This window comes from Balearica regulorum, chromosome 26 (genome assembly GCF_011004875.1).
Source record: "Balearica regulorum gibbericeps isolate bBalReg1 chromosome 26, bBalReg1.pri, whole genome shotgun sequence".
Lineage (NCBI taxonomy): Eukaryota > Metazoa > Chordata > Aves > Gruiformes > Gruidae > Balearica > Balearica regulorum.
The window spans coordinates 3,549,453-3,573,476 of NC_046209.1; the positions used below are offsets into that span (position 1 = coordinate 3,549,453).

Consider the following 24,024-nt stretch of genomic DNA (forward strand, 5'->3'; position numbering starts at 1 on the left):
CTCGCAGAAGGTTGTGGTTCTACATGGAGTGCATCTTGTTATCGCTGTAATAAGCCACAGGTGGGGAGAGGGAGGCAGAGCTCTGAGTGGGGACTGACCTGGTGGGACCCAGGAGAGGATGGGTGGTTGGGTAGCTTTGCAGGGTCCCCTGTCAAAGGGAAAATCAGCACGGCTGGCTGAGAAGCACCCAAAACTCAAATGCTTCAGAGCCGTCCACCCTCACCATGCCACCATCTCTGGTCAAGCCTCGGGCTGCCTGTGCATCCGCTCGCCTCCCAGTGAAACGGGGAGGGAGGGATAAATCCAGCCCTGGGGGAGTGTGGGCAGTGGTTCTCACCTTGGCTCTTTGCAATTAGTTTAACGAAGTGGTTCGTGTGATATTGTTGCCCTCTATTGGACCCAGCCTGAACGGCTGGGTAGGTGCTGGTGCGCCCACGTTTGGCGGGGAAGGGTCTGGGGCTTTCCCCCAGCTTTGAGAGGGGAGCGATGTTTCCCCAGTTAATTACGTCGGGACTCCTTGGAAAGGGAGCTCTTGCCCAGAGCTATCGTGAGCAAAGAGCCAGAGCTAATGCTAGACGGAGGTAATGAGCCTTGCCGCGGACTTCAGTGGAATTTGGATCAGACCATTTGCAGTCTCTGGGGATAAGTTGATTCTGCGTCGTCTTAGTGATGGGCTGGAAACGCGCCCAGGTTATTTGCAGAGAGGCTTGTAACTCAAAGGGACTTGTCTTAACTCCCCTCTGCTGCTGTCGATGCCCTTTTTCTGAGCAAGAGGTGCTTTGGGGTGGTAATGCCTAATATAAGAAGCTCCTTTGAGCATCCTTCGTCTGCTGGTGGGGGCTGCAGCAAAGCCTGGAGTCCCTGTCAGGTTTCCCAGGCTGTACGGACCCACCAGGATCGCTGCAGGGGCTCAGATGGATGGGAAATGTGTAGGCACCATTTTCACGTCTACACCAACCTGCTCTGGGCCAGGCTCTTGCTCCCTGCTGCAAATCCTGGGAGTGAGCGTGGGGTGGGTCTGGCTCAAACCTGGGGATGATGGAGTTTCTGGGGGGACCAAGGCACCAAGGGAGGCTTAGGTTGGATGTCACCTACAGGCTGTGACACTGATGGAGATGTTCAGTAGAGTGGGTTCCCCTCTGCTCGTGCTGCAGTGTCCCCGGGCTGGCCAAGGCTCGGACACAGGGATTTTTCTCAAGCCCATGGCAGCCCATTTCAGTGATGTGCATGTGGGCTGGCCCGGTAGGAATGCCAGCCCAATGGAGATAAAAGCCTCTTTAGCAGATTGATTTTGATATTGGTTTTGAACCCTTTCCCAGTGCAGGGAAGCAGTGGCTCACTTGTAAATGACAGGGCCCCACACTTGGAGTGCGGCAGGGCTAAACGGCTGCCAGACGGGACGTGCAAAGTGCAGGCGGGACCAAGCTGGTACCTAAAGCAGTTCCCTTCTCCCCCCCGGCTGGCTGCTTGCGCACTGTCACCCTAGCAGGATGCTGAGGGGTTGCAGTACAACTTAGCAGCGCTGCTCTGGAAGACAAATGCCCCGTGGAGCTGGGGAAGCTGTGCTACCCTGAAAGCAAAGGCACCAAAATAAACAGCATCTCCCTGAACACTAAATATACAGAACTAGAAATGGCTTGCTTTGCTTTCTTTTAACTGAGAACAAGTAGGGAGAGTTGGAATAGCTGGGAGTGTTATAAATGATGACATGCCTTTGAACTAGCAGCTGGGTGAATGTCTCATCCCACGCTGTCTATGTTCATGCTCCCCTGTCATCTGCTTGCGAGGGCTAATACAGATAAAACAATCCGAGGATGGATTTCCAGGCGGAACAGTTCTGCCAGGTGTCTCCTCACGCTGCAGCAAGGGACTTAAAAAAAAAAAAAAAAAGAAAAGAGATTTTGGCACTGTGGCCTCTATCTGGTGAAGTCAAGGGAGTTATGCCTGGGGTAAATCTGAGACCTTGGGAAGGAGGAAATGGTTGGCTTGACCTCATGTGGCAAAGGAACACACCATCATCAAAGCCTCACAAATGCTGCCCCAAAGAGGCATGGATTGTGTCGGAGGGTGAGCTCGGGCACTGACGGATGGCTTCGCAGTGTTGCGGTCCCGCCTGGCTGGAATGACCATCCGTGGCTACAGAAGCACTGTTTGCTTTGTGTCTTGCAAAGGCCTTTTTAAAGACTTGAATAAATATTGGCATGGTGATGGTCCTTGGGCACCATGCACCTGCTCTAATTAATGTAATTTGCTTCATGGAGCTCTTACTCCTGCAGTGGAACTCTTGACTGGGGGTGCAGACGCCAGACCCCACCAAATTTGTCTGGTTCTACCTTTGCACTACTGGCTCAACCCCAAGTGCTCCCAGCATACTGCCCTAAAGAACCCTTCGGGCCACATAGGGAGGGACTTTGGGGAGGTTCAGTAAAACAGTTGGGCTGTAAATCTCTGGTCAGAGCAGTCAAGGCTGAATGAACAGCTTGGTTTTGTAACTTACCATGGCTAAAGAAATATCAGGTCAGTGGGAGGGACAGATCTGCCTCTGTCAGTCTCTGGGTCCTGCTCATCACCAGGCAGTGAATTTGCCAGGGGAAAACTGCTGGTTTTACTGGGCCCTGAGGATGCTCCGCCTTTGGCAGGGCTGCTGGGTGACACTGGTTGCACCATCACCATGGGGGAAGGCAGTGAGTTCAAGACTGGGAAAAGCAGTGCAGAGATGCCAGGAGGTAAATGGATCAGGGAAAACAGGGCAAAGCAAGGCATAGCTTATTTTGGGGTTCTGCACAGGGAAAGCCAAAGCAGAGGTGAGCAGCGAGGCTTTGGTGGTGCAGGGGTGCTGCTCTGGGCTTGCTGGAGTGGCAGGGGACTGCCCAGCTGTCACAGCAGCAGTGGGCAGTGCTATTTAGACCAGAGCTTTCCTGGAAAGGTCAGGTTAAGATGAAGGTTTTATATATATTTCATTGACCAAAGCAAATACATCTCATGCACTAATGAAATGCATGTCACTCAGCCAGTGCTATTGCTAGGGTTATTTTTCTTGCTCCAGTGATGAGTATGGCCAATTAAATCAACAGTATCTCTTTTCTTGCATTCATTTTTGCTTTCCATCACATGCTTGAAGGACAGCAAAACCAAGCTAACAGTGGAAAGGGTTTTCAAATCTGATGGGTAAAATGCTTGGAGTCTCTCCCTTTGGACTGCAGGGCTCTGGTGAGGTTCTTGGTGCTGGAGACAGATGCTGCTCTGCATGTGCTTTCTTCCCCCTTTCTCCTCTTGATCAAAATCTCCATCTTAAGCCTTGTGTTAGCCTGCCTCCAGTCTCCCTGTTTGGTTTCTGCCTGCTGACCTTCAATTTAGCTCTGTGCTGGCCCATGCTGCGCCTCCTTACGGAGATGTACAGGAGCTGCACGCCCTGTCCTGTAATGTAGATGGGCTGAGAGCATCTGGCCCCTGTGATTGCAGGTGCTGTCACCTGCTCTGATGGAGCTGGGGCTTCCCATGGCCCCAAACTTGAAGTTTAACAAGGCTGAGCCCTTGGGGATAATTTTTGCTGTCCATCTGCAGAGGGTCGATGACCTTCCTTAGAAGGTCTTAAAAAGCATCAGAGGGGAGAATCAGAAAGGTGATGAGGTCTCACCATATGAAGAAGTGTATTAAAGACACTGTTCCTGTTAGACCAGCTCTGTGCTGCTCAGGGTGGTCTGGATAGATGCACCACTTCTCTGCTTATCTGGGTAAATGCTGTGCTGATGAATGGGGTCAGAGCTACTTCTCAAAATCAATCAGGACTCCAGTTAATTAGGGCGGTTGGGGCCAGGTCAGTGTTTTCCCTCTTTCCCCCAGCCTTGTGGCAGAGGGGCATAAAGGTCAGAAGAAAAAAAATTGGCTCAGATCTCAATCCTTAGACTACTGCAGTAGTTTACACTTAGTCAATAAACAGGAGTAATACGGAGATGCTTTGTGGAATGGGTAAATAGGGAGTCTTGGATGCACACACCCCTCCCCTCCCCCCCTTCTCTAAGCACCTCTGTTTCTTGCCTGTGAAGTGGTGATTTCTTATCCACGTTCTCCTGCTGTCTCTCTCCCAGGAGACTTGGGTTTCATTCACACTGAAATAAGCTGCATTAGGCACATTTTTCCAAGTTCCTGGTCCTTTTCTCACTTCCTTGTACTGGGCAAGATAGGGGCTGGCAGTGGGGCTAACTGTGTCCTCTCTGGGCATGGGAGGGCAGGGTAGCTCTCCCGCAGACAGGGCATGGGCAGTGAAGGTGCAGAATAGTCTTCCAAGAGGTACTGTAGCTGCTGCTTCTCTGCAGAGGCTTTTCAAGGCCTGCTTCAGTCTCCTGGCTGTTTCTCAGTTCCTTCCTTCAGGCTCACAGCTCTTCTCTACAGAGCCATTCACACCCCCTGATTTCTGGGAGAGAAAAAGACACTTGTCTGAGTCAGCAGAAGACAACATTTAATTTTTTTTTTATTTAGGAACACTGTCATCACATTCTGGTCTTGGCTTTTCAGGCAGGAGCTGCCACTATGGAGGATGCTTCCCACCACTTACCATGCCAGGCCAGCAATGCATATGTTCTCTCCTTCCCAGTGCTTCTGTGGCTAGTAGGATCTGGCACTGGGGAGACTTTTCACCCTCTTGATATATCATTCCTTAAATTTCTGGAACAACATCTCTACTGATTTCAAGAAAGGAAAGACTTGCGGAGAAAGAATGGTTTTTGGGTCAGGGAAGGAGTCTTGTACCTGATTACGCCTCATCTCTTTAGGGGAGGTGTGGAATCAATCTTTGTGATTAAGCAAGAGAGCAGCTAGCTTGAAGCCTCTGAGACTTTGCAGTCTGCTCAGGTCTTGGTGCAGATGAAATGGGAAGAGCTGGGTCTTAATTTCCCAAATATGTTTGAAACGGAAAAGTACCAAAGAGCAGAAGTGTTCTGGTGCAAAAGCAAACACAAGGTGAAAGTGTGATCTCTTCTGATAACAAAGGAATAGGAACAACACAGCATAGCTGTATCTTGCTCCTTGCTACCTCAGCATGGGACTGTCCCGTATTTCCATCAGAGTAAGGTGTTGGTGTTCCTAGTATGGGCTTGGCTGCTGGCTGTTCAGGCCCAGCGCTGCCAGCTGTAAGCATCTGCTGCAGCATTCGTGTGTGCAATCAAAGGCTGTGTGCGAGCTGAGAGCTGCTGTAGCAGAAGCAGATTTGGTGAGTCAAGCTACTTTTTTTCAAAGCACTGATCCCATTTCCTTGTATTCTTAAGTAGCTTCAATCCATCTTACTGCATTACAGAAACTGTGTTGATTGTTCTACTGTAGTGACTAATAAGCAGCCGTACTCTGCAGATTACCCCAGAGAGCTGGAGTCCTGGCTTAGCCGTACCAGGCTTCCTGTGTGCAAAGACACCTCCGGGGTAACCTCATTTGTTAAGGCACACATGAAGCTTTCTCTGAGCAGGAGAGAAAGGAGAGGACTGTGGGGTGTGGAGAAGAGGCAGAAAGAGATAAGGAGATGGGTTGGTGGGAGGGAAAACTGGGCATTAGGACCTGGGGTGGGAAAACTTGATGTGGAAAAGGAGGTGGCTGAGAAATAGACCGGATGAAGAACAGTTAAGTTATAAAGGGCCAACTGTATGTTCTCATGTGCTCAAGATGTCTTGGGAAGAACACAGAGTTGGGTAATGAAGCTGCTTGTGTCTACAGCTCCCTGAAGCCCAACTGCTCCTGCATGAGCCCTGAGAGCAAGATAGCCAGCCCCATCCCTGCTGCAAGGGGGACGGGCAGTTTGTACACCAGGATTGAAGTGCTGGTGGGCATGGAAGTCTGTAAGGAAGGTCCTTCTGGTGAAGAGGCATGACCTGAGTAGTGCCTACTTCACAAGAAAAAACTGTGATGCGATGGCCTAGGATGTATAGCCCAAGGAAAGAAGGCTTCCATGCATGTTGCAGCTCTTTGGGTAGCAGAGGCTCCTGGCCCTGTGGGCAGGCACATTCTGTCCTTCATCTCCATCCCAGATGGATTTTGGAGATCAAAGGTAAGGCTCTCTGCTGCTGTAATGCTATTGATGTCAATCTGGTTGTGCCACAGGGAAGTTGGCTCTCTCCTTTTAATTACAGTAGATATTAAACTTGAGTCTTCAAGGTTGAAATTCCTACCTTTGGCCTGCACAGGATCTATAGATCACTCAAATCTCACTTAAACCCTCAAAGTGGTTCTTTAAATGTTGTTGTCAAGGCTTAGTGCTGGCTTTCTGCATGGGGGAAATGTCTCCACTAGACAATTGCCTGTAGGCTGCACATGGAGTAATCAGCCACCCTGATTGCTCCTGGTGTTCCATAGCATTGATCTTCTGGTGGTGGAGTCAATAGTTCCCAGTGCTGGGTCATCAGCTGCTTCCCTCTGGGTCACAGTCTGTGACTGTCCCAGCAATATACTGAACCATGTTGGTGCAGAAAAAGCCTGCAATAAAATGTGCAAGAAACTGCAAAGAACCCCCTGATAAATGAGATCTGTAAGTCATTCTTTGAGGCTGTGCTGGAACCTGGTTATTGCTTAATAGACTATGTGCAGTGGAGCTCGGTTTATGGGGCAGGAGCTTGCTAAAAGGAGAAGGGCTCCTGGCAGCTCATTTAAGCACAATATTTGGGTGCTCCCCCAAGGCAGAGTAACCAGTGGAGGTTCCACATGGGTTGTACTGGTGCTTCCAGCCAGCGCTGGTGCTCTGATCCAAATTGTACATTTTGGATCATCATTGGCTCTTCCCTCATTAGGGCTTTGGCTGTTCCTCCAAGCTGTTCCTGGCTGGACCCATGAGACTGCATTTGCCTTCCCCCTCACCCCCAGCTAATATTTTTCTGCATAGCGTTTATCTAAAATATTTCTAGTTATTCTTTTTCTGGCTGTTGTGGTTTAACCTGGCAGGCAGTTAAAACAACTACAGAGCTGTTCACTCACTTCCCCTCCCATGGGGGGATGGGGGAGAGAATCGGGAAAGGGAAAAAAAAAAAGAGGTAAAACCTGTGGGACAGAAGAGGAAAAGAATAATAGAATATACAAAACAAGTGATGCACAGCACAATTGCTCACCCTTGATGACCAATGCCCAGCTAGTTCCTGAGTTGTGGTCCTGGCCAGCCCCCAAATCATATGCTGAGCATGATGCCATATGGTATGGAATATCCCTTTGGCCAGTCTGGGTCAGCTGTCCTGGCCGTGTCCCCTCCCAGCTTCTTGGGCACCACCAGCCCCTCACTGGTGGGGCAGGGTGAGAAGCTGGAAAGTCCTTGACTTGGTGTAAACATTGCCTGGGAACACCCAGAATATCAGTTTATCAACATTATTCTCATGCTAAATCAAAACCACAGCATTATACCTGCTATGAGGAAGAAAATTAACTCTATCCCAACCCAAACCAGGACACTGGCATGAGTTTGAAACTCTGCAGAGTTTCCCTTGTCATTGAGCTCTGCAATACAGAGAAATTGGGGCTTCTTTCCCAGTAGTTGCTGTCTTCTTCTCATCTCTTGCTTCCTCTGTGTGGTTTGTTAACAATTAAATTCACTGCCATTACGTCATGTCTGCAGAAGGCATGAATCCTCCTGTAAGATCTGCCCGTACCGCCTCCTTCCATGGCCTTTTCTAGACCTCGTCTACCTGTGCTTCCCTTAACTTCTCTCCTGATTCACAACCAGACTGCAGCACTGTCGAACTGGGACAGCCGCATCCCCGAGCTGCTGTAGGAGATACAGCTCCATCGCTGTCTGCGCAGTCAACAGCTCTGCCCCAGCAGGACCCAGACCCCTTGCTCTCCTTTTCCCTCTTGTGTATTGTCTGTTGTAGTTTATTTTAAATGCTGGGATAGTGCTACCTCCGGAGAAGTTAATAATCCTCGTTCAGGCTGAGGGCTGCATGTCCCACCCTGGCAATAAGCTAACCTCGCTGTGTTAGGAGTGCCATTAATGCTGATGGAGGGCAGTGGATCTGACAGCTGTAGGGCTGGAGGTCAAGTTTGCTGTGGCACACATCTCAGATTTTCAGCATGATAGGCTTTGATAACATTAAATGGAGTGAAGAGCTTCTCTTACCCAGATTCTATTCCTTTTTTCTCTCCTTCTTAAATTAAGGCAATGCAGTGTTGCATTGTAAAAAGGATCTATTTTTCTACTGACCCATTTCAGTAAAAATTCAGCCCATCCAGAGTGTGTGCTGCTTTTGAAGATGGAAAGAAATTCATAGATATTAAGAGCACTGTGATCAGCTCATCTCATGTCCTGCATAATACAGCCTGGAGAATCCCCCTGGGACTCTCCTCTTGAGCCCAGCACACTGCAGCTGGGTGACAGGGTGGCTCTTTGTGTGATTATCCAGAGCCATCTTAAGGTCTGACTCAGGGGTCCTGTTCCATCACTTCTCCTTCATCAGTAGGATGCGAGACACTTGCTGTGGGAGATGGCAGCCTGGTTTTGGCCCATCGTGCCACCAGCATGCTGAAAATACTGGCTTTTCAGCCTGCTCCCTGTGTGTTTGCAGCATCTGTGCTTTTTCAGACCTTGGTTGAGGGAGAATGAGGGTGGTGAGAGTGTGCTGAGACAGGAGCTGGGAGTGCTACCAACATCTCTCCTTTTATTCCTTCCCTTTGAGGGCCTGGGGTCACCTATCTCAGTGGGAGCTATGGACCTAGGGGAGCTTTCCGGTCAGCTCCAGATGCCCAGCAGTGGATGAAGAAGATATTTGTGCAGCTTAGCGAAGCCAGTCCTGTCTCCTCCTTTTTACAGAATCACAGGTTCTGAGTTGCTGACAGGAGAGTTACCTCCAGAAGGCAATTAAAGGCACCTAAATGAACATCCTGCTGCTAATCACCTTCCAAAGGACCTGTCTCCTTCCTCAGATGGAGAGAACTGCCTTTGCCTTTTCAGGCACCCTGAGGGGCCTTGTTCTGCAATGGAAGTGATTTATGGCTCTCAGGAGGCTGCACACCCTGCAGAAGAGGGCAGTTTTCTTGTGAACTGCCTTAAAAATCATTTTTCCCCATTTGTTCCACAAATGAAATGAAACAGCTCAGTCTGAGGACTTGCAGAAAGACTTGTTTCCATCAAGTCCTTGGAAATGCTGTCATGTTTCATTCCAAGAGAAATTGCTTTGAAACTTCTCTATTGCAAAAAAAAAAAAAAATCTGAAACTGCAGTTTCGTCTCTTCCTCCCACCCAAAGCTGTCTGGGTTGCCCTGGGGCAAGAGTGATGGATTCAGGTCCACCTCGTTGATGGCTGTCACATGTATTCATGTATCTCTTCCCAGCCGTTTCCAAGGTACGGGTATCTCAAAGATACCCAAGTAATCTAGGTGCTGTTATTTTGAAAAGTCACCAAGATTTCCAGGTTGCAGAGATCATGCTTCTCAGTTTTTTGCAGCATGATGTTTTCAGACAACATCTAACAAACTACTAGCCTTTTGAGTCTTAATGTAACCACCCAAAAGGAAAATACTCCAAGGCATTAGTCTTATTTCCTGGCCATAGTTGTGTCATTTTGTTGCATGGTCCTAACAGAGTGATCTGATGACAGCCCACTTCTTGGATAGTGCCCATAAGAAATAGGATGTTTCATGTTTAGAGGAGAGCCTTTGATTTGGTAGTTTAGCCTTTGTACAGCTGTGCAGGTTTGATGTCTTGGTCACAGTATGTTAGAGCTGTTCATTTCCTTAATTTTTGGCATTTACTAAAGAGGTTTTATGCCTTTCTTTTCTATGAGATTAAATGCGAATAGTGATTTTGTGTTTCCAGCTCTGCATCCCCATATGCAGTTTGGGACTTGGCTGGCTGTCCCATCAACAGTGGGTGGTAGAGCCACCCATACCAGCCTGGGGAGCTAGCGCTGATTTCTGCTCACGCTCTCGCTTTAAGCAGGATTGGAAATGTATTCAGAGGCTGCCCAAATAATATAACTATACCTGGTATATCTAGAGAAGAGATGAAGATCTGTTTGCATCATGTTAGTACATAAATCCAGCTCCCCTTAAGGTGCTTAGGCGCATTTGGATAATGACCTGGAACAACCTAGGTAGCAGGAGGTTACATGTACCTGTCACGTCAGCCTCCGCAAGTGTGCGAGATTGCCAGCCAGCAGGCAAAAGCAGCCAATTACGCCACGCTCAGAAGCGTTTCATTCTTTTTTTCCATCTACCCAGCTCCACAAAGCAAATCCTGCTGTAAAGACCTCTACCTCCCACTGGCATCACCTCCTGTCTGAGGAGATAGTGTTTAAAGTGCCCTCAATATTTCCAGCACAGTTTTTCTGCTGGTGTAGTTAAAGGCCACGCTGTCCTCTGGAGTGGACTGTACCGAGCCACCTGATGCGCAGGGACAGTGTGTGTCAGTGCACTGGGTGACGAGGACGTGCTGGGCACTTGTGGGCTCTGTTTTTACTGCTGATGAGAGGGGGAGTTGCTTCATCTTTATGCTTTAGTACACTGCTTCCCCCCTTATGCTTGTCAGGCTAGGGAATAGGTCCTGCTGGGGGCAACACACAGGGCACAGTTCTCACCTGGGATTTCTGGGCACTCCCCTTAGGGAAAAAGCAAGAGTCGGTGTGTCCATGTCTCTGTATTTTGGGAGGGAATTGAGGAAGCATCGTAGCAGATGTAAACCAGCTCCCATGCCCAAAATTCTTAAATCCCTGCTTCCCTCCTCCTCTCTGCCCCTCCCATGCTTCTCTGGCTCAAAGAGTTTTTGGTATTTCCAGCCAAGATTTCCATTGTGGGGACCAGGGGAGGGGAGCCAAACCCACGGTGTTAATTGCTTCCCAATAAAAGCCATTCTGGAGTAAGAGCTGAAGGGAAGCACAGGGGAGATTTCCCTTGATTTAATGACAACTTATCCTGGTCACAGCTCAAACAGTGAGGTCCTCCAGCACATCAAACTCTTCCCCTTCCACTGTGCTTGCATCATCTTTCTCCTCTTCAACATACTCATCATCGTGCCCTTCTCTGGATGCATTGTCTTCATAGCCCTGTTCCTCCTCATTCACATCTTCACCAGCCTGCTCTGGCAGGAGATCACCTTGCCCGTAGGCGTTCACCACCTGCTTGCAGAAGGGACAGGTCTTCTTCCTGGACTGGGTGTGGAACCAGGTGTTAATGCAGATGTTGTGGTAAGCATGGGAACAGGACAGGATCTTCAGGCAGTCCCCTTCCTTGTAATCTGCCATGCAGATCACACAGGTCTCGTATTTGTCTCCCTGCTTATATGTGTGCAGCTTTAACTTGTGAGCCCTCTTGTACCAGCTTAAACCAGCCATAACTGAGATAGTGGCAATGATGTAGAATGTCCCTGAAATGATGATGAAAGTTTTCTGCAGCATTTTAGCATTGACTTGACAAAGACTCAAACAGGGTTTGGGTGGTAGAAGTTTGATGTATGCCCCTTTCATGCATTGCAAAGTCCCTCGCAAGTGGAGGGAGACTGTCCTGTAAGGAGTGATATCTTAATCACCTGTTGGATTTCTTTGTCATCAGCCATTCAGTTGCTCTGAATCCACACTGTACACAACAGCAGTTTGATATCCAGCCTGCTGGGCACAATGGGCCTTCTCGACAGAAGAGCAGTCATAGCCCTGTATGAGTGCAACGTACATCTCCGAGGCCTCTCTTGGTGCTGCAGGATTCTCTGTTGCATGGCAAGCATTTGGTGGTATTGCTCTCATCAAATACCCTATCAGCCCTTCCACCGGGACTTGTGGCCAAAAGCATGCAGGCAGGGCTTTGTAAGCAATGCACTCGAAGCTGTCATCGTAAGCCACGTAACCAAGGACTTCTGCAAGAGCAGTGTTGTAGAAGGCAGCAGCAATCACAAGGTGAGGAATTTGGGGGCAAAGATTCATGCTGAATGCAGTTGGGTAGCTCTGAATACAGATTTCCAGGCTGGTCCCTAAGGAAAAGTGTAAGAGACAGTCACAGAGGCACTATCCCACCCAGGTTTTATCACCATACCATGACTTGGAGCCACAGCAGGATGGAGATCAAAACCTCTTTCTGCCCCAGAGCTTTCTGTAGGTTCAGAGGTTCCCAGGATAGAACTCGCCTCTCTCCTGTTGTCTCCAGCTGCTAAGCAACACCCTTACATCATCTCTGCAGATCTGTGATATCACCCAGTGACTGTTTCCTGAGGCTGGGTCACATAACATCACTGCCAACCTGCTTAAACTTCTCCCATTCCTTTTGGTCTGCTCCATGCATGTAGCTTCTCGTTTCATCTCCCTCTGGGTGCCGATAGGATGCTGGCTTCATTCTGCTGATGATGTGCAGGCAGGATAAATGAGCCTCCCCAGCAGCTACGTGTCCATTGCAGACTGGAAAGCTTCATGTTGGTGACCAAAGTAATTCCTGGAAAATGTGACAGAGTGCAAACGAGCCATTAGCCTCTGTGTGCTGCTGGGGGGGGTGTGTGGCAGCTCGGATTGGTCTGGTGAACATGTGCTTTTTCCTTACAATCATGATCTTTGAACTGATACTGAGCCAAATAAATTGCTTAGGGTAGAAGGGGTTTCTGTTATTTGAAATAGTCAATCAGTAACTGATGGCCAAAATGGCAGCTCGCAGAAGTTGAAAGTCTCTTTTTGCCTGTGTGACCTCACTCTGCCATTACCCAAGCTTCTGAGAGGGCAGATCCACCTTCAAGGCCCTGGAGTGAGCAGCCAGATTTGCTGAAGGGGCTGATACACTTGGCCTCTTGCTGGGGCTCAGCTGCTTGGACTCCTGTCCTACCACAGTGAGAGTGGGTGGTGGATGAGCTTGGGAGGGCTACCATCAGCTTTCATACTGGGCTTTTTCACCTTATTTACTTTAGAACCTCAGCTGCTGGAATCAAATGGCTGGAAAAAAAAAAAAGACTTTAGCTTCTAGCTATAAAAACTGATTTTAAAATTCTGGTTATGGTGAATAAGCTGAAAAAGGAGTAGAAAGCATAAGGCACAAGTGTTGTCCCTCCCTTCCAGAGTGTTTGCCAGCAGAAGTTCCCATCTTTCAGGCAATTCCCAACTCATATGGTGACTGCTCGGTGCCCAGAGGAACACCAGCCTCATGGGGATGCAGTAGCTCTCCTGGTTGTCAGGACGAACTAGGTCTGAATATGCAGTGAACCCAGGTCAGTTTGGAATCCCTAAAAACCTGTACCTTTTAACAAACAGCCCTTTTTGTTTAATGATCCACTTGAGAGTAGCCCCATGGTTTCCAGTGCAGTTTTGTTGGACCTGTAGTTAAAAAATCACTCATGTACTAGGCAACTGATTTGTTACTAGCCCCCTTGGGCTCTGCTTGAGACAGATTTCACTGGGAAAAGAGCTACAGAAAATGTCAGCAGACAGTGTGTGTGTGCGCCAGAGACTCCCAGCAGCTGTGATTTCAAATCGATTTTATTTTCCCCTCATCTAAAGAGTTTTACACTTGCAGGGAGACATTTTGATGCATTTAAAAGCAAAACAAGGAGAAGGTTTGGGGAGGGGGGAGAAGCCAAATGCTTTCTAGTAGAATGAGAGATGAAGAAAATGGAGGTACGCTGGGACACCTTTTTGAGGGTGTATTTTTGGCTTTGTCTTAGGCTTCTTGTGAAGGCATCCATCATCCTAGTGTTATTTAAAATCTTTGGCTCTTTACTTGCACTCAGTGCTCTATTTCTGCCTCCCAATTAAAGCTTTATGTATTGCCAGTGACCTGCTGCTTGTGTAAGGGGTAGGTCTGTCTTTGGGGCTGGACAAGGAGCCACGTGTCTGTGTGAGCTGTGACAGATGTGGGACCAAGGAACGTCCCCTTCATATTCCATGTGCTGTTATCTCCTGGCTGCTCCAGCACCACCTCTTACATCCTAGAATCAGCAAGGCAGGAGTGAGCAGCCATCCTGGTTTGCTCACCGAAACTCTTGGATAAAAGGAGAAACCGGGTGTTTGCAGTCTCTAACCGGGATCGCAGTAACCCAGAGACGTGTGGGCAAAAGGACAAATCCCCTCCAAGAGAGGTTGGAGGGCAAGGAAGAGGGGAATGGGGTACGGAGAAAGCTTTGGGGAGTGAGGAAAGAGGAAAAGCTGAATCCTGGATGGGGAGGAGGATACCCATACCCCACCCCCAGGCAGAGCGAGATAAGAAACCCTAGCCCTTGGCCTCCTTTGAAATCTCTGAATGCTTTTGCAGAGGGAAGGAGAGGAGGGCTGAATAAGGACTTTGGCCAAGATGGTCTCCACTCAAAGAGCCAAAGTGGTGCCCTGTCTGCCCTGGTTCTCTCTGTGCTTTCTGCTTGCATCACTGCTGCATGCCTCCTCCATCATCAGTGCCTGGGAGGCTTTGGCTCCCTCTGGTTGAGGTTAAGCCAAGCCTCCTGCCTCGGTGGGGGGCTGTGCCAGGCTGTCTCCAGCCCCATGCTGCGCTCATTATAGCCAGCACCATACTCTCCTCCTCATCCTGCCCTGCTCCTGTTAAATTCATGTGTTAAATACATTGCAGATGCTCCTGGACGTATTCTTGACCCATTTTCTCTGGCGTCCCTGCAATCTACTTTGTTGGAATAATTGCAATTTATTTAAATGTCAACAAGCCACACGTGGGAGACAGCAGTTGTGTGCAAGAGCAGAGCAATTACAGGGAACGGGTCCCATTTTACTACTTGAACAAAAATCCAAGCTCGAAGAAAGGAAAAGACCATTTACCTCTATTAACTGATCACTTACCCCACCACTCCCAAAGTCCCCATGTTCCTTTATACTACTTCTTTGGGGCTATCACTTAGTGCAGGAGCTGGGATGTAAAACCAGCTCCTCCTTTTGCTTGTATTCCACACAAGTGTCTGCTCAGTCCAGAGGAATTTAGTGCTGATTTAGATCTATGTAACTGCTAGCAAAATCTAACCCTGGTCCTGCCCAAACAGCTTAAACTGTATCAGAGATGTAGAGGAGACTGACTTATGTAGACATCATTACAACTTCAACAAAACACACGTTACAGGCTGCAGTTCCAGCATTGATTTAACTCGGGGAGTAAGTCTGGATGGCTTTTTCCCCTCTGAGGTTTTTGCAGCATGAAAAGAGAAGCCTGGCAGTGGTATGGATCAGACATCCTCTCCTTTATCTGTATTAGGTCAGTGTCTCGGGTCCACAGGCAGTGGCATTGCACACACAACAGCCTCTCCCTGCCCTCCACAGCCAAAGGCCAGGAGCAGAAAAAGCCATCGGGGCGTTAAATGCTTAGCTCAAGACATCTTGGCAAGTATCCCTAGTTCTAGCTTGGTGTCGTCCTTATCAGGACGTGCTGCTCCTTTGGGGTCATGCTGTAGGATTAGTGAGGACCAGGCTCCCAGAGCTGAAATACTAGTCATTTGCTGTGAAGGAAGATCTGGGGCCATCTAGTGACCTTCCAGTGAAAACCTTTGTGCTTCCAGTGTTCCCAGTCGCTCTTAAAAGAAAGCTATGTGGGACACACCTCCCTCCTGCTGACTGAGCGAGTCCCCAGTTCTGCAGCAAGCTGGCTGGAAGGCAGACCTGCAGACCTGCACCCTGTTGTTAATGACTTTTTTCTTTTCTTTTTTTTTTTTTTTTTGCTAGGAGCTGATTTAGAAACTGGTGCATGTAACCACCTTCTTTCATCTAGGATGAAAGGAAAGGATGACCCATGTCTTTGCAGAATAGATAGCTGAAAGAGTCAGAGTCACCACCCAAAACACGAGCTGGGTAAATGAGAAATGGAGCCGTGTGTGCGGGAAGGTTTTGTGCCTCGCTCGCTGTTTGCCACCATGGGAGAGGGATGGAGAGCAGGTTTGTGGGAGCTTTGCAAGTCCTGCTGTGTGCACCATTCTCTACGTGTATCTTGGTACCATGTGCTCCTGTGCTCTACCAGGTGCCTCTCCTGGATTTCCCAGGGGTCCAGGCAATCTCTCCTCTGTTATTACAAGTACAAGCATGATAATCCAGGCCCTAATGCAGACAGAAGATTATAAAGCAGTGATTTATGGACCTGCTACAAAAGTACCCGTAATCTGCTAACGCCCACAATTAAAAAAGGCAGTTGAGCAAATCTGGGCCATTGCAACTTAGTACCCATGTCTGGAAATGGATTCCAGTTCCAGCTGTTTGCCTTGTAATAGAGGGAGACGTCTTTATTAGATATTGGTGCTGGAAAGAATATCTTGCCTTTTCCAGTTCTGGCAAAATGCCCTTGGACATACAGCAAAAACATTCTCTCCATTTAGCAGGGTTTTTTTGTTCTTTTTAACTATCTGCATGGAAAAAAAAGAATGTAGAGGACTGTGCTTGTTTTGTCAACCTAGATTTTGTGGTAAAAATTAGTTGGGGACTGTGGTAATTGGCCCCTTTGTTGGAATAAACCTGTCTGTGCAGGTTTTTGGGAGGGAGAGCTTAAGAAACAGAGTAAGACAAGGAACCTCAGGTCAAGCTGTCCAGGAGTTTGGCAAGAGATAGGTGCTGCTAGGTGCTACAGTCGTGGCCCTCACAAATCTTCTAGTGTGAAGCAGACCTGTATGTGATCAGCTGCCCAAACTGGGTAGAGCCAAGGATATGTCTTCAGTACTCCATTTGTCCTTCCAGTCTGTATTCCCTACTCCTACGTTTCCATATGTTGGGTTTTTTTTAATCCTGTGCTGTGCCGATGCTTCCCAAGAGGCGTTGACTGGAGCTTGAATTTGGAGGGAGAGTGGAAGACAGAGCTGGAGCGTTTATGGGGGTTCTTGATTTTCCAGGACGGACTTTGGGTGAGCTTTCCCAGGTTACTCCTGCTCACCATTATGTGCACGGAGGGGGATCAATGCTACCGCAGTCACATTATGCAGGCAGAGCGGGCAGGTCTTGCTCCCGGGCTGAGCGCGGTGCCACAGGTCAATGCACTTGCCGTGATAGGCATGGGAGCAGGACAGCAACTTCAGCCCCTCTCTGGGCTTGTACGCCTGCAGGCAGATGGCACACTCGGAGTAGTTGGCAGCACCCCAAATTATGTTGTGGGGAGACTCTGGCCACTGTTCCTTGCTCTGCTGCTTGTTCTCCCTCTGGCTTTGATAACTCTTCATGCATCTTGCAAGAAGCTGGATGCCTGTTATCATGGTGACCAGGATGCTGGTGACCTTGCAGACTGGCAGAATCAGACTGTAGTAAAGGAGGTCTAGATTGTGGATGAGGCACCTGCAGGCATGATGGCTGAAGCTCCACACAATGTCATTCCAGAAGCAGCACTCATCCAGGAGGATAATGCTCCCTTGCTCAGCCTGGCAGATCTTCTTCCGAAGCCTCATGTTCACCTCCATGATGAAGGCCACCATGGGTGCTCCCTTGATCTCCCTGTAACCTGGTGCCATGTCCCCAAAGCCTGGTGAGTTGGTGGTGATCTTATGTCTGGGGCACTGAGGGCCAAGGGCCATGGAAGCTGCATGGGCATGGCCGGCAGCGGGGCCACCCTCCATCTCACCCTCAGTAAGGGGCAACCCCTGGCACGCAGCAAGAGCCAGGCCACCTGGTCCAGTGCCGTTGACATGGCTGCTGGCAGCCCGCTGGAGGCACAGGATCACGGTGGCCATGTGGAAAGGGGACAGGAGTGGGTGCCACATGGCAGTGGCAGCGGGGACAGGGGTCTGACGTGCTGTGGTCCCAAGGGGGAGGCTCTTGGCAGGCACCTGAGGCAGCCCAGGCCAGCCGCGGCCTTCTAGAAGCTTCTGTGTCCTTCTGCAAGGGCCGCAGCTTCACGGGGCGCCTCCACCTGCCCCTCATACCTCTTCCACAGCTCCATACCTTCTCCTCCTCTCTGTTTCTCTCCCATCTTTATTTCTTTCCTCCTGTGGCCCATTGCAGTGGCAGCCCTGACAGGGCCCTGCAGCGAGCAACTGCAGCTCTGAGGGGTTTGTTTTACAGGGGACTATGTTTTCCTCCCCTTGGACTGCCCTGGGGAATTTGGATGCACAAAAAGGGAGAAGATTTAGGTGAAACCACCTTCTGCCCCTGTTTCATGGCTGAAAACAGGCTTTACCCTTCCTCCATGCCATGCCAGTGAAGCCCTGTCTCAGCAGCTTTCCACCCTGCTCTCCATGTGAGCTTACACCACGATGGCACAAATGCATGCTCTTCCAGTGGTTTCTGATCTTCCCTTTCTTTTTTGTCCCATTGTTTCATCACTTTCCCTCCCCAATACCCTCTCCCCGTCCCCCATCCCATGATGTTCACCTGGGACGTTCACCCCCTCACAGGACTGGGCACCCCCATGGTTGCCAGCCATGCACCGGCTCCATTTCCTCTTCCGTGTCTTCCCATCCAAATTTCCCTGTGGCCCCATCCTTCTCTCTGGGGGTGCTGTGGACAGATGCATGCCCACCCTGCAGAGCCAGCGGTACGGCGGAGCCGGGAGCACGGTTCCCTGGGGTAATCTGCAAAGTACAAGTTGTTATTACTCACTACAGCAGAACAATCAGCGTGGACTCTGTAATGCACTAAGATGGATTGAAGCTGCTTAAGACCAGAGGAAAATGGAATCGCAGCTTTACAACAAGGAGTTCAGCTCCCACAATCCACCACCAATGAGCAATGAGACCTAAGCAAAAGCCCAGATTTGAAAATCGCTGGATTTGGTGAGTGAAATGGGATTGTGCAGCAGTAGCCAAAATCAGACCTGGATCTCAGCTTGGCACGGCGACGTGCCAGATCCATCTCATGTAGGCAGCTTTCTACATGTGCGTCTCTTTTCCCAGTAGTCATGGAGCAGATCCTGCCATCTTACACTGCTCAGGTGTGATTAGGGCCAGCACAGCCCTTCAGAGACCCCCTTTTTCATGACAGCTATGCTGTAAGGCACCGACAGTCTCCTGCAGTGATCCCACTGGGGCAGGTATGGGGTTTCCAGGCTGCTGGAGGAGCTGTGGATGGAGCTTCTCACCACCTTTGGAACTACACGCCAGAGCACAGCCAGCAAATCCTTGTCTCAGGATTTAATGGTTGAGTGATGCAGAGCCCCTTTTGCAAGGACCATGTAGGTCTGTACGGCTCGAGCTGCTTTGCTCGTCCTTGATGCTGGTTTGTCTTGGAAGAGGACTTGGAAAACCAGCATGGGTTGGAAAAGCAATAAGACACAGCTTACTCAAACTCCAGAAGCCAGCAGAAATGCTGCAGGTATCATGGGCTTCCTGCAACACAGCATGGGCTGGCATTTCCCATCCGGTTGAGATGGGAATGGCCTAAAACGGTCCCTTCTTGGATTGGAGAACTTGCCACTTCAGAAAAAAGAGTTGGGGTTTTAAATGAGGAGGTTATAAATGAGATGGTGCAAGGGTAAAAGCAAAGAGCGTGCTGAGACAGAAGGGATGCTGGCTGTGCTTGGCAGTGATGCTCAGGGATCTGCACAGATATTGCCACCTACAAGCAGTCGTCGAGGAATGATTTCCCTGAATTATTCCTTGACAGTGCCAGTCGTTGGTGTTGGTGTCCTCTGACATGGTGAATTGGGAACCCATCCAGACCAACGCAGGTGTGCAGCTGAATGGGCTCCTCTGTGGCTTTTGATGCCACGTTTGCTGGATCTGGTGTGCCTGTGATGACAGAGAAAAGTTGCTCAGAAATAAAGAATTGCAGCTTTCCTGGTTACCAGGGAGAACAAGAGGATTAGAGCCATGCTGCTTTCTTTCAAGTGGAGGTGCTGATCCTTTGTGCAAAGTCAGACTTTTCCACGTTACAGCCCAATATGGGCTCTTCGAGCTAACAAGGGAAATTGCAAAGAGGAAAAAGCAATGCCCTTCCACCAGTTTTACAGTAGTGAAGGCACTGATTTCTTCTCATGTGCTTCTAGGGGATTTTAGGTTGTGCAATAATAAGATCTAGGTTATTACGTGTTTCCTATTTCTTCCAACTTTAGTGTGACTCTAGCTTTCCTCCTGCCTCGCCTAAGATGAATAGCAGATCCCTTACTGTTACATTAAGGCAGCTTTAAAAATATAATAAACCTTCATAGACTAGGGCATAAAACAACTTCTAACTGCTTAGGATTAAGGATACACTTGTCTTAGTTATTTTAAATATTTTTCTGTTAGCTGTAAGGACTGTAGGCCTAGGAACATCTGGCAGGGATGGAGCAAAGAGCATCTAGGGGCAGTGATCTCTTCCATCGGCACATCTGTATCTGGAAGGAAACATCTGTTTGACCCGGAGGTGTGATGATAAGCTGTGGTAGCTCTGTGGGCATCCATCTGTCAAAGAAAACTTCCCCCCTCTCCATTTGGCCTGTGTTCATAAGCCAGGGTGCACACCGTGATGAAGCAGCTCGTACCTTTCAGCTTCTGACTAGATGTGAGCTCTATTTTACCCGATTTAAATTTGAACAGCCCCTCCTTCAAATTCAGGCTTGTCCAGGTCTAACCATGTGCGTGACGGGTGAGAGCGCTCTCCCCTAGCTGGGCTGCTCACGGGGTGCTTGCATCCTGCACCGGGCTGTCAGACTGACCCATCCTAAGTCAGGCTGTCCTGATTTTGGTTTTGTAGGTGTGACCAGATGTTGCATCCTCTTGAGGCAAAGTAGCTCTGACCCAGCGATGGCATATGTAACCCCAAATAAATCATGGACAGTTTGCTCGTGCTTTCGGATGCCCTGACTGCTTGTTCTCACACCAGGGGATTTGTGTCAGACTTCAGTGCCAGACTCTGCTCTGAGACTGGGGCCTGAGGTAAGGAGGAGCTGGGGCTCCCAGTCGTCTCTCCAGCAGCTTGCTTTGGCAAAGGGAGGTGAGTCTGGTGTGCCGAGCGAGGACGCAGGCTGCAAGAACTGGCCTGAGAGACCCTGGGATATCTCAGAGGGTTTCCAGGTTTGCTAAGAGAACATATGCTGACTGTCTTGTTCTTTCAAGGTAAAAGGAAAACCAGGGAGATTTAGCTGGTCACAAAAATGTAAGGTTAGAGAGGAGCAAATAGCCAGGTGCATGCATGTGGTTTTTAAAAAATAGGGATTGTCTTCAATGCTAAATTATCACACTTGGCAGTAAAATTTATCGTGGTTTAATTACGCCAGTCGTGAGCTCCCAAGAGGACGCACTGTAAGGAACCACGCTCCGGTTGGGCCCGTAGGGTCTAGGCAGAGATTTTGAGCAGAGGAGGATCCTCGGCACCAGGGTGCAGCTGGAGAGGGACCTGCCCGCAGTTGAGAAGCGCAGGGAAAGGTTCCTGCTGTTTTCTTTTCCCATGTCGGCACTCCCTCATTTAAAGACACAAGGTGAAGCCGGTGGCAGGCAGGCTTAAACTGACGCCAAAGCATGTGTGCAGAGGTGTGCACAGATATAACTGTCTTGGTATTCAACCGATTTAACTGCTGCGACTTCAGACTGTTAATGAGCCCCTGGGGGGGAGCCAGGGAGGTCTGGAGAGGCCGTGATCCTGGCCCTAATCTGGCCTTGGCAGCTGAGCTCTCACCCACCGCAACAGGCAGGGGCAAGGCTGAGCCTGTGCCCCGCTCAGCTCTTTGTTTTCCTTTCTGCATGTACTTAAACTGGCTGCTCTGTGCTGTAAAAAACAGTTTCCTTGGAGCCAGCGTGATTGCCGGCTCCGTGCGCTTCTCGTGTCGCTGGCGCTGACCCTGCCGTTGCCTCCTCGCGTGCTGCGAGCTAGCATTTGCAATCTGAAAGCATCGCCTTCATTAGCAGAGGTCCATCTCCTCCCCTTTACCATTTCACCCGCTGTTGTTGATTAAGTTTTTCTTTGCAGCTCTTCCAGGAAGCCAGGGGCCTGTTGTTTTGGAGATAGCCTTAATTTGTTTACTTGTGCATATGTTCTGTCTTGTACAATGATGCTTCGCAGCTGGTCTCGAGCAGCCTACGGCTCAGGAGAAGCAGCAGGTTAAGTTTAAACCAAAGGCAGTGGCTGAAAGCTGGCCTGACGCGCTAATCCAAGTGTAGGCTCCCCGAGATTGATGCGGTAAAACATGTTGCCGTATTGGTTTAGATAGCATCTTTATATTTCTTGCTGGTTTCCATCACAATGTGGACACAATAATGGTTTGCCTGTGCAGAATATCAGTTAAGCTTTAAGATTTAAAGATAGAAAACTCCCTGTCTCTGACTTCACTGTGCAAAGGCTCTGAGAAAGGCAGAGAGTCTGGGGTTAAGCTTGAGACTTGTCCTGCTGGACAGGACCTCCAGTTGTGCTCTCAAGAACCAGATAACTGCAAAATCTCGTGGTTTCAGAAGTGCTGTGTGCCCAGGGTGTGCTGCGGAGCAGTACAAGCTACTGTCCTACAGATATGCTCACCCTCCCATGAGGCTCGGACTCTGCTAAAGTATTGCTGGGGTACCTCCTCCCTGCCTGCACGGTGTGTCAGGATCCTGCCTGTACCCCTGCAGAGGCCAGCTGTGCTTTGACTCCCCAGGGAAACGTCAAAATCTCGGTACAGCAAAGGAACTCAGCCCCTGGGGTAGTCCTAGGGAGATGGAGAATGGCAGATCCCTGTAACCTGCAGAATCTGGCTCTGTCAGAGGGAAAAAAAAAAAAATCATTTGGATGTTTTACTGCTACTGTAAAGCTGTTACTTCTTCCCCCCACTCTTTAGGAGAAAAAAAAAAAAGCCTTGTTTAATTTGCCAGCTTGCAAATGGCTCCTAAATAACACAGTTGTCTTTGGCTCAATTGATCAAAGGGCTCTGCCCATGAGAACGTCGACACTTTGCAGTCTCAGATTAGCTTTGTTTCAGAGGAATTGGATGCTTTTTTGTTGTTTTTAAATGATTCTCTTTCCAGGTTGAGGCTGAGCCAGATAACTGAATGCATAGAATCGATATTGCGCAGAACTGATAGAAAATTAGCCAGGTTTAATAAACGTCATGCATGGCTTCCTATTGTAGCTGTATATCAAAAGGAAAATAAATATATTGACTGGATCTGCTTACAATAACATCCATAAGTCACTCTGTGAAATAAGCCAGTTGCACAAATGGTTATGTGAGGCCATGCTGATCAGGGTAAAAGGGATCATGCTCAGGACACCTGGGTCCTGTTCTTGCTAATTTTTTACATGACCTTGAAATTCAGGGCAAATTTTCAGGTATGCCCATGAAGTTTGTTTTGCCTCCTGCCTTCTGGAGTTTTATTTGAGTTGCTGAGGGTTTATTCCTTAGTAGCTCCACGTTCTGCCCTCTTCCCCCCCACCTGTACCAGGTGAAGTTGCTGAGACGTGGTGGTACTCCATTCTTCTGAGACACCTCTCAATGATCTTCCCAGGTTTGTTTTTTCATCGTGGCTTTATTTCTTGGTTGTTTCTCTGCAGTCTGGGCAATGCCACTGTTCATCTCCCATCTAGGGTTGCTGGAGATTATGGCTGATAATAGCTCTGAGCACCACCGCAGCAAAGCGATGAAGAGGTAGGACTAGGCAAAACTCAAATCTCAGCTGACTTGATTTTTGCATCTGCAGCTAAATGCATTATGTTCTGGGATTCAGGTACAAACTGTAAGCGTTTTCCCCTTGCAAATTTTCCCTTGTGATGTTTCCCATAATCCAGTACATGAAGAGGCATACGGAGCATCCAAACTCACTTTCATTTATCTTAATTTACCCTGGCTATAATGGACAGTGGCCATTGGAAATGTCCTTTGGAAATTACTAATGTGAGACCGTAGCTGCTGCTCCATTGCTACTCCATCTATTTGCAGCGGAGAAACAGTTGCACATAATTGTACATGGTTTGAACACGCTGCTCTTAATCCTGCGCACAGCTGCCTCTAAGGGTGTCTGGCACACAAAGGTCTGACGGCAGAGCATGTCGGGCACGGCTGCTGATGGAGCCAGACGGCATCGTGAGGAAGGACAGACGGACCAGCCCTCCGTGCTGCTCTCCCCAGGGGACGCTCAGTGCCAGGCGGGAGGGAGGAGCAGATGTGTTGCCCTTTTAGATGCATCTAGCCGAGGTGCAGCTGGGTGGAGGCTGATGTGAGGTACGAGATTGGGTTCGCTCCTGCCTCAGTGCTAGAAAGTGTCCATCTCTGGGCACAAAAGGACTTCTCCAGGACTGAAACTTGCTGCCTATA

General features: G+C 49.1%; 1 protein-coding gene across 1 annotated transcript; it reads right to left on the minus strand.

Moving 5' to 3' along the window:
* Window positions 1-10,883: 10,883 nt before the first annotated feature.
* Window positions 10,884-11,873, minus strand: LOC104642962 (E3 ubiquitin-protein ligase RNF13-like). Its single transcript, XM_010312119.2, is given in 3 exon segments — window positions 10,884-11,452; window positions 11,455-11,513; window positions 11,515-11,873. Coding segments are annotated over 3 exon segments (987 nt in total).
* Window positions 11,874-24,024: the final 12,151 nt, after the last annotated feature.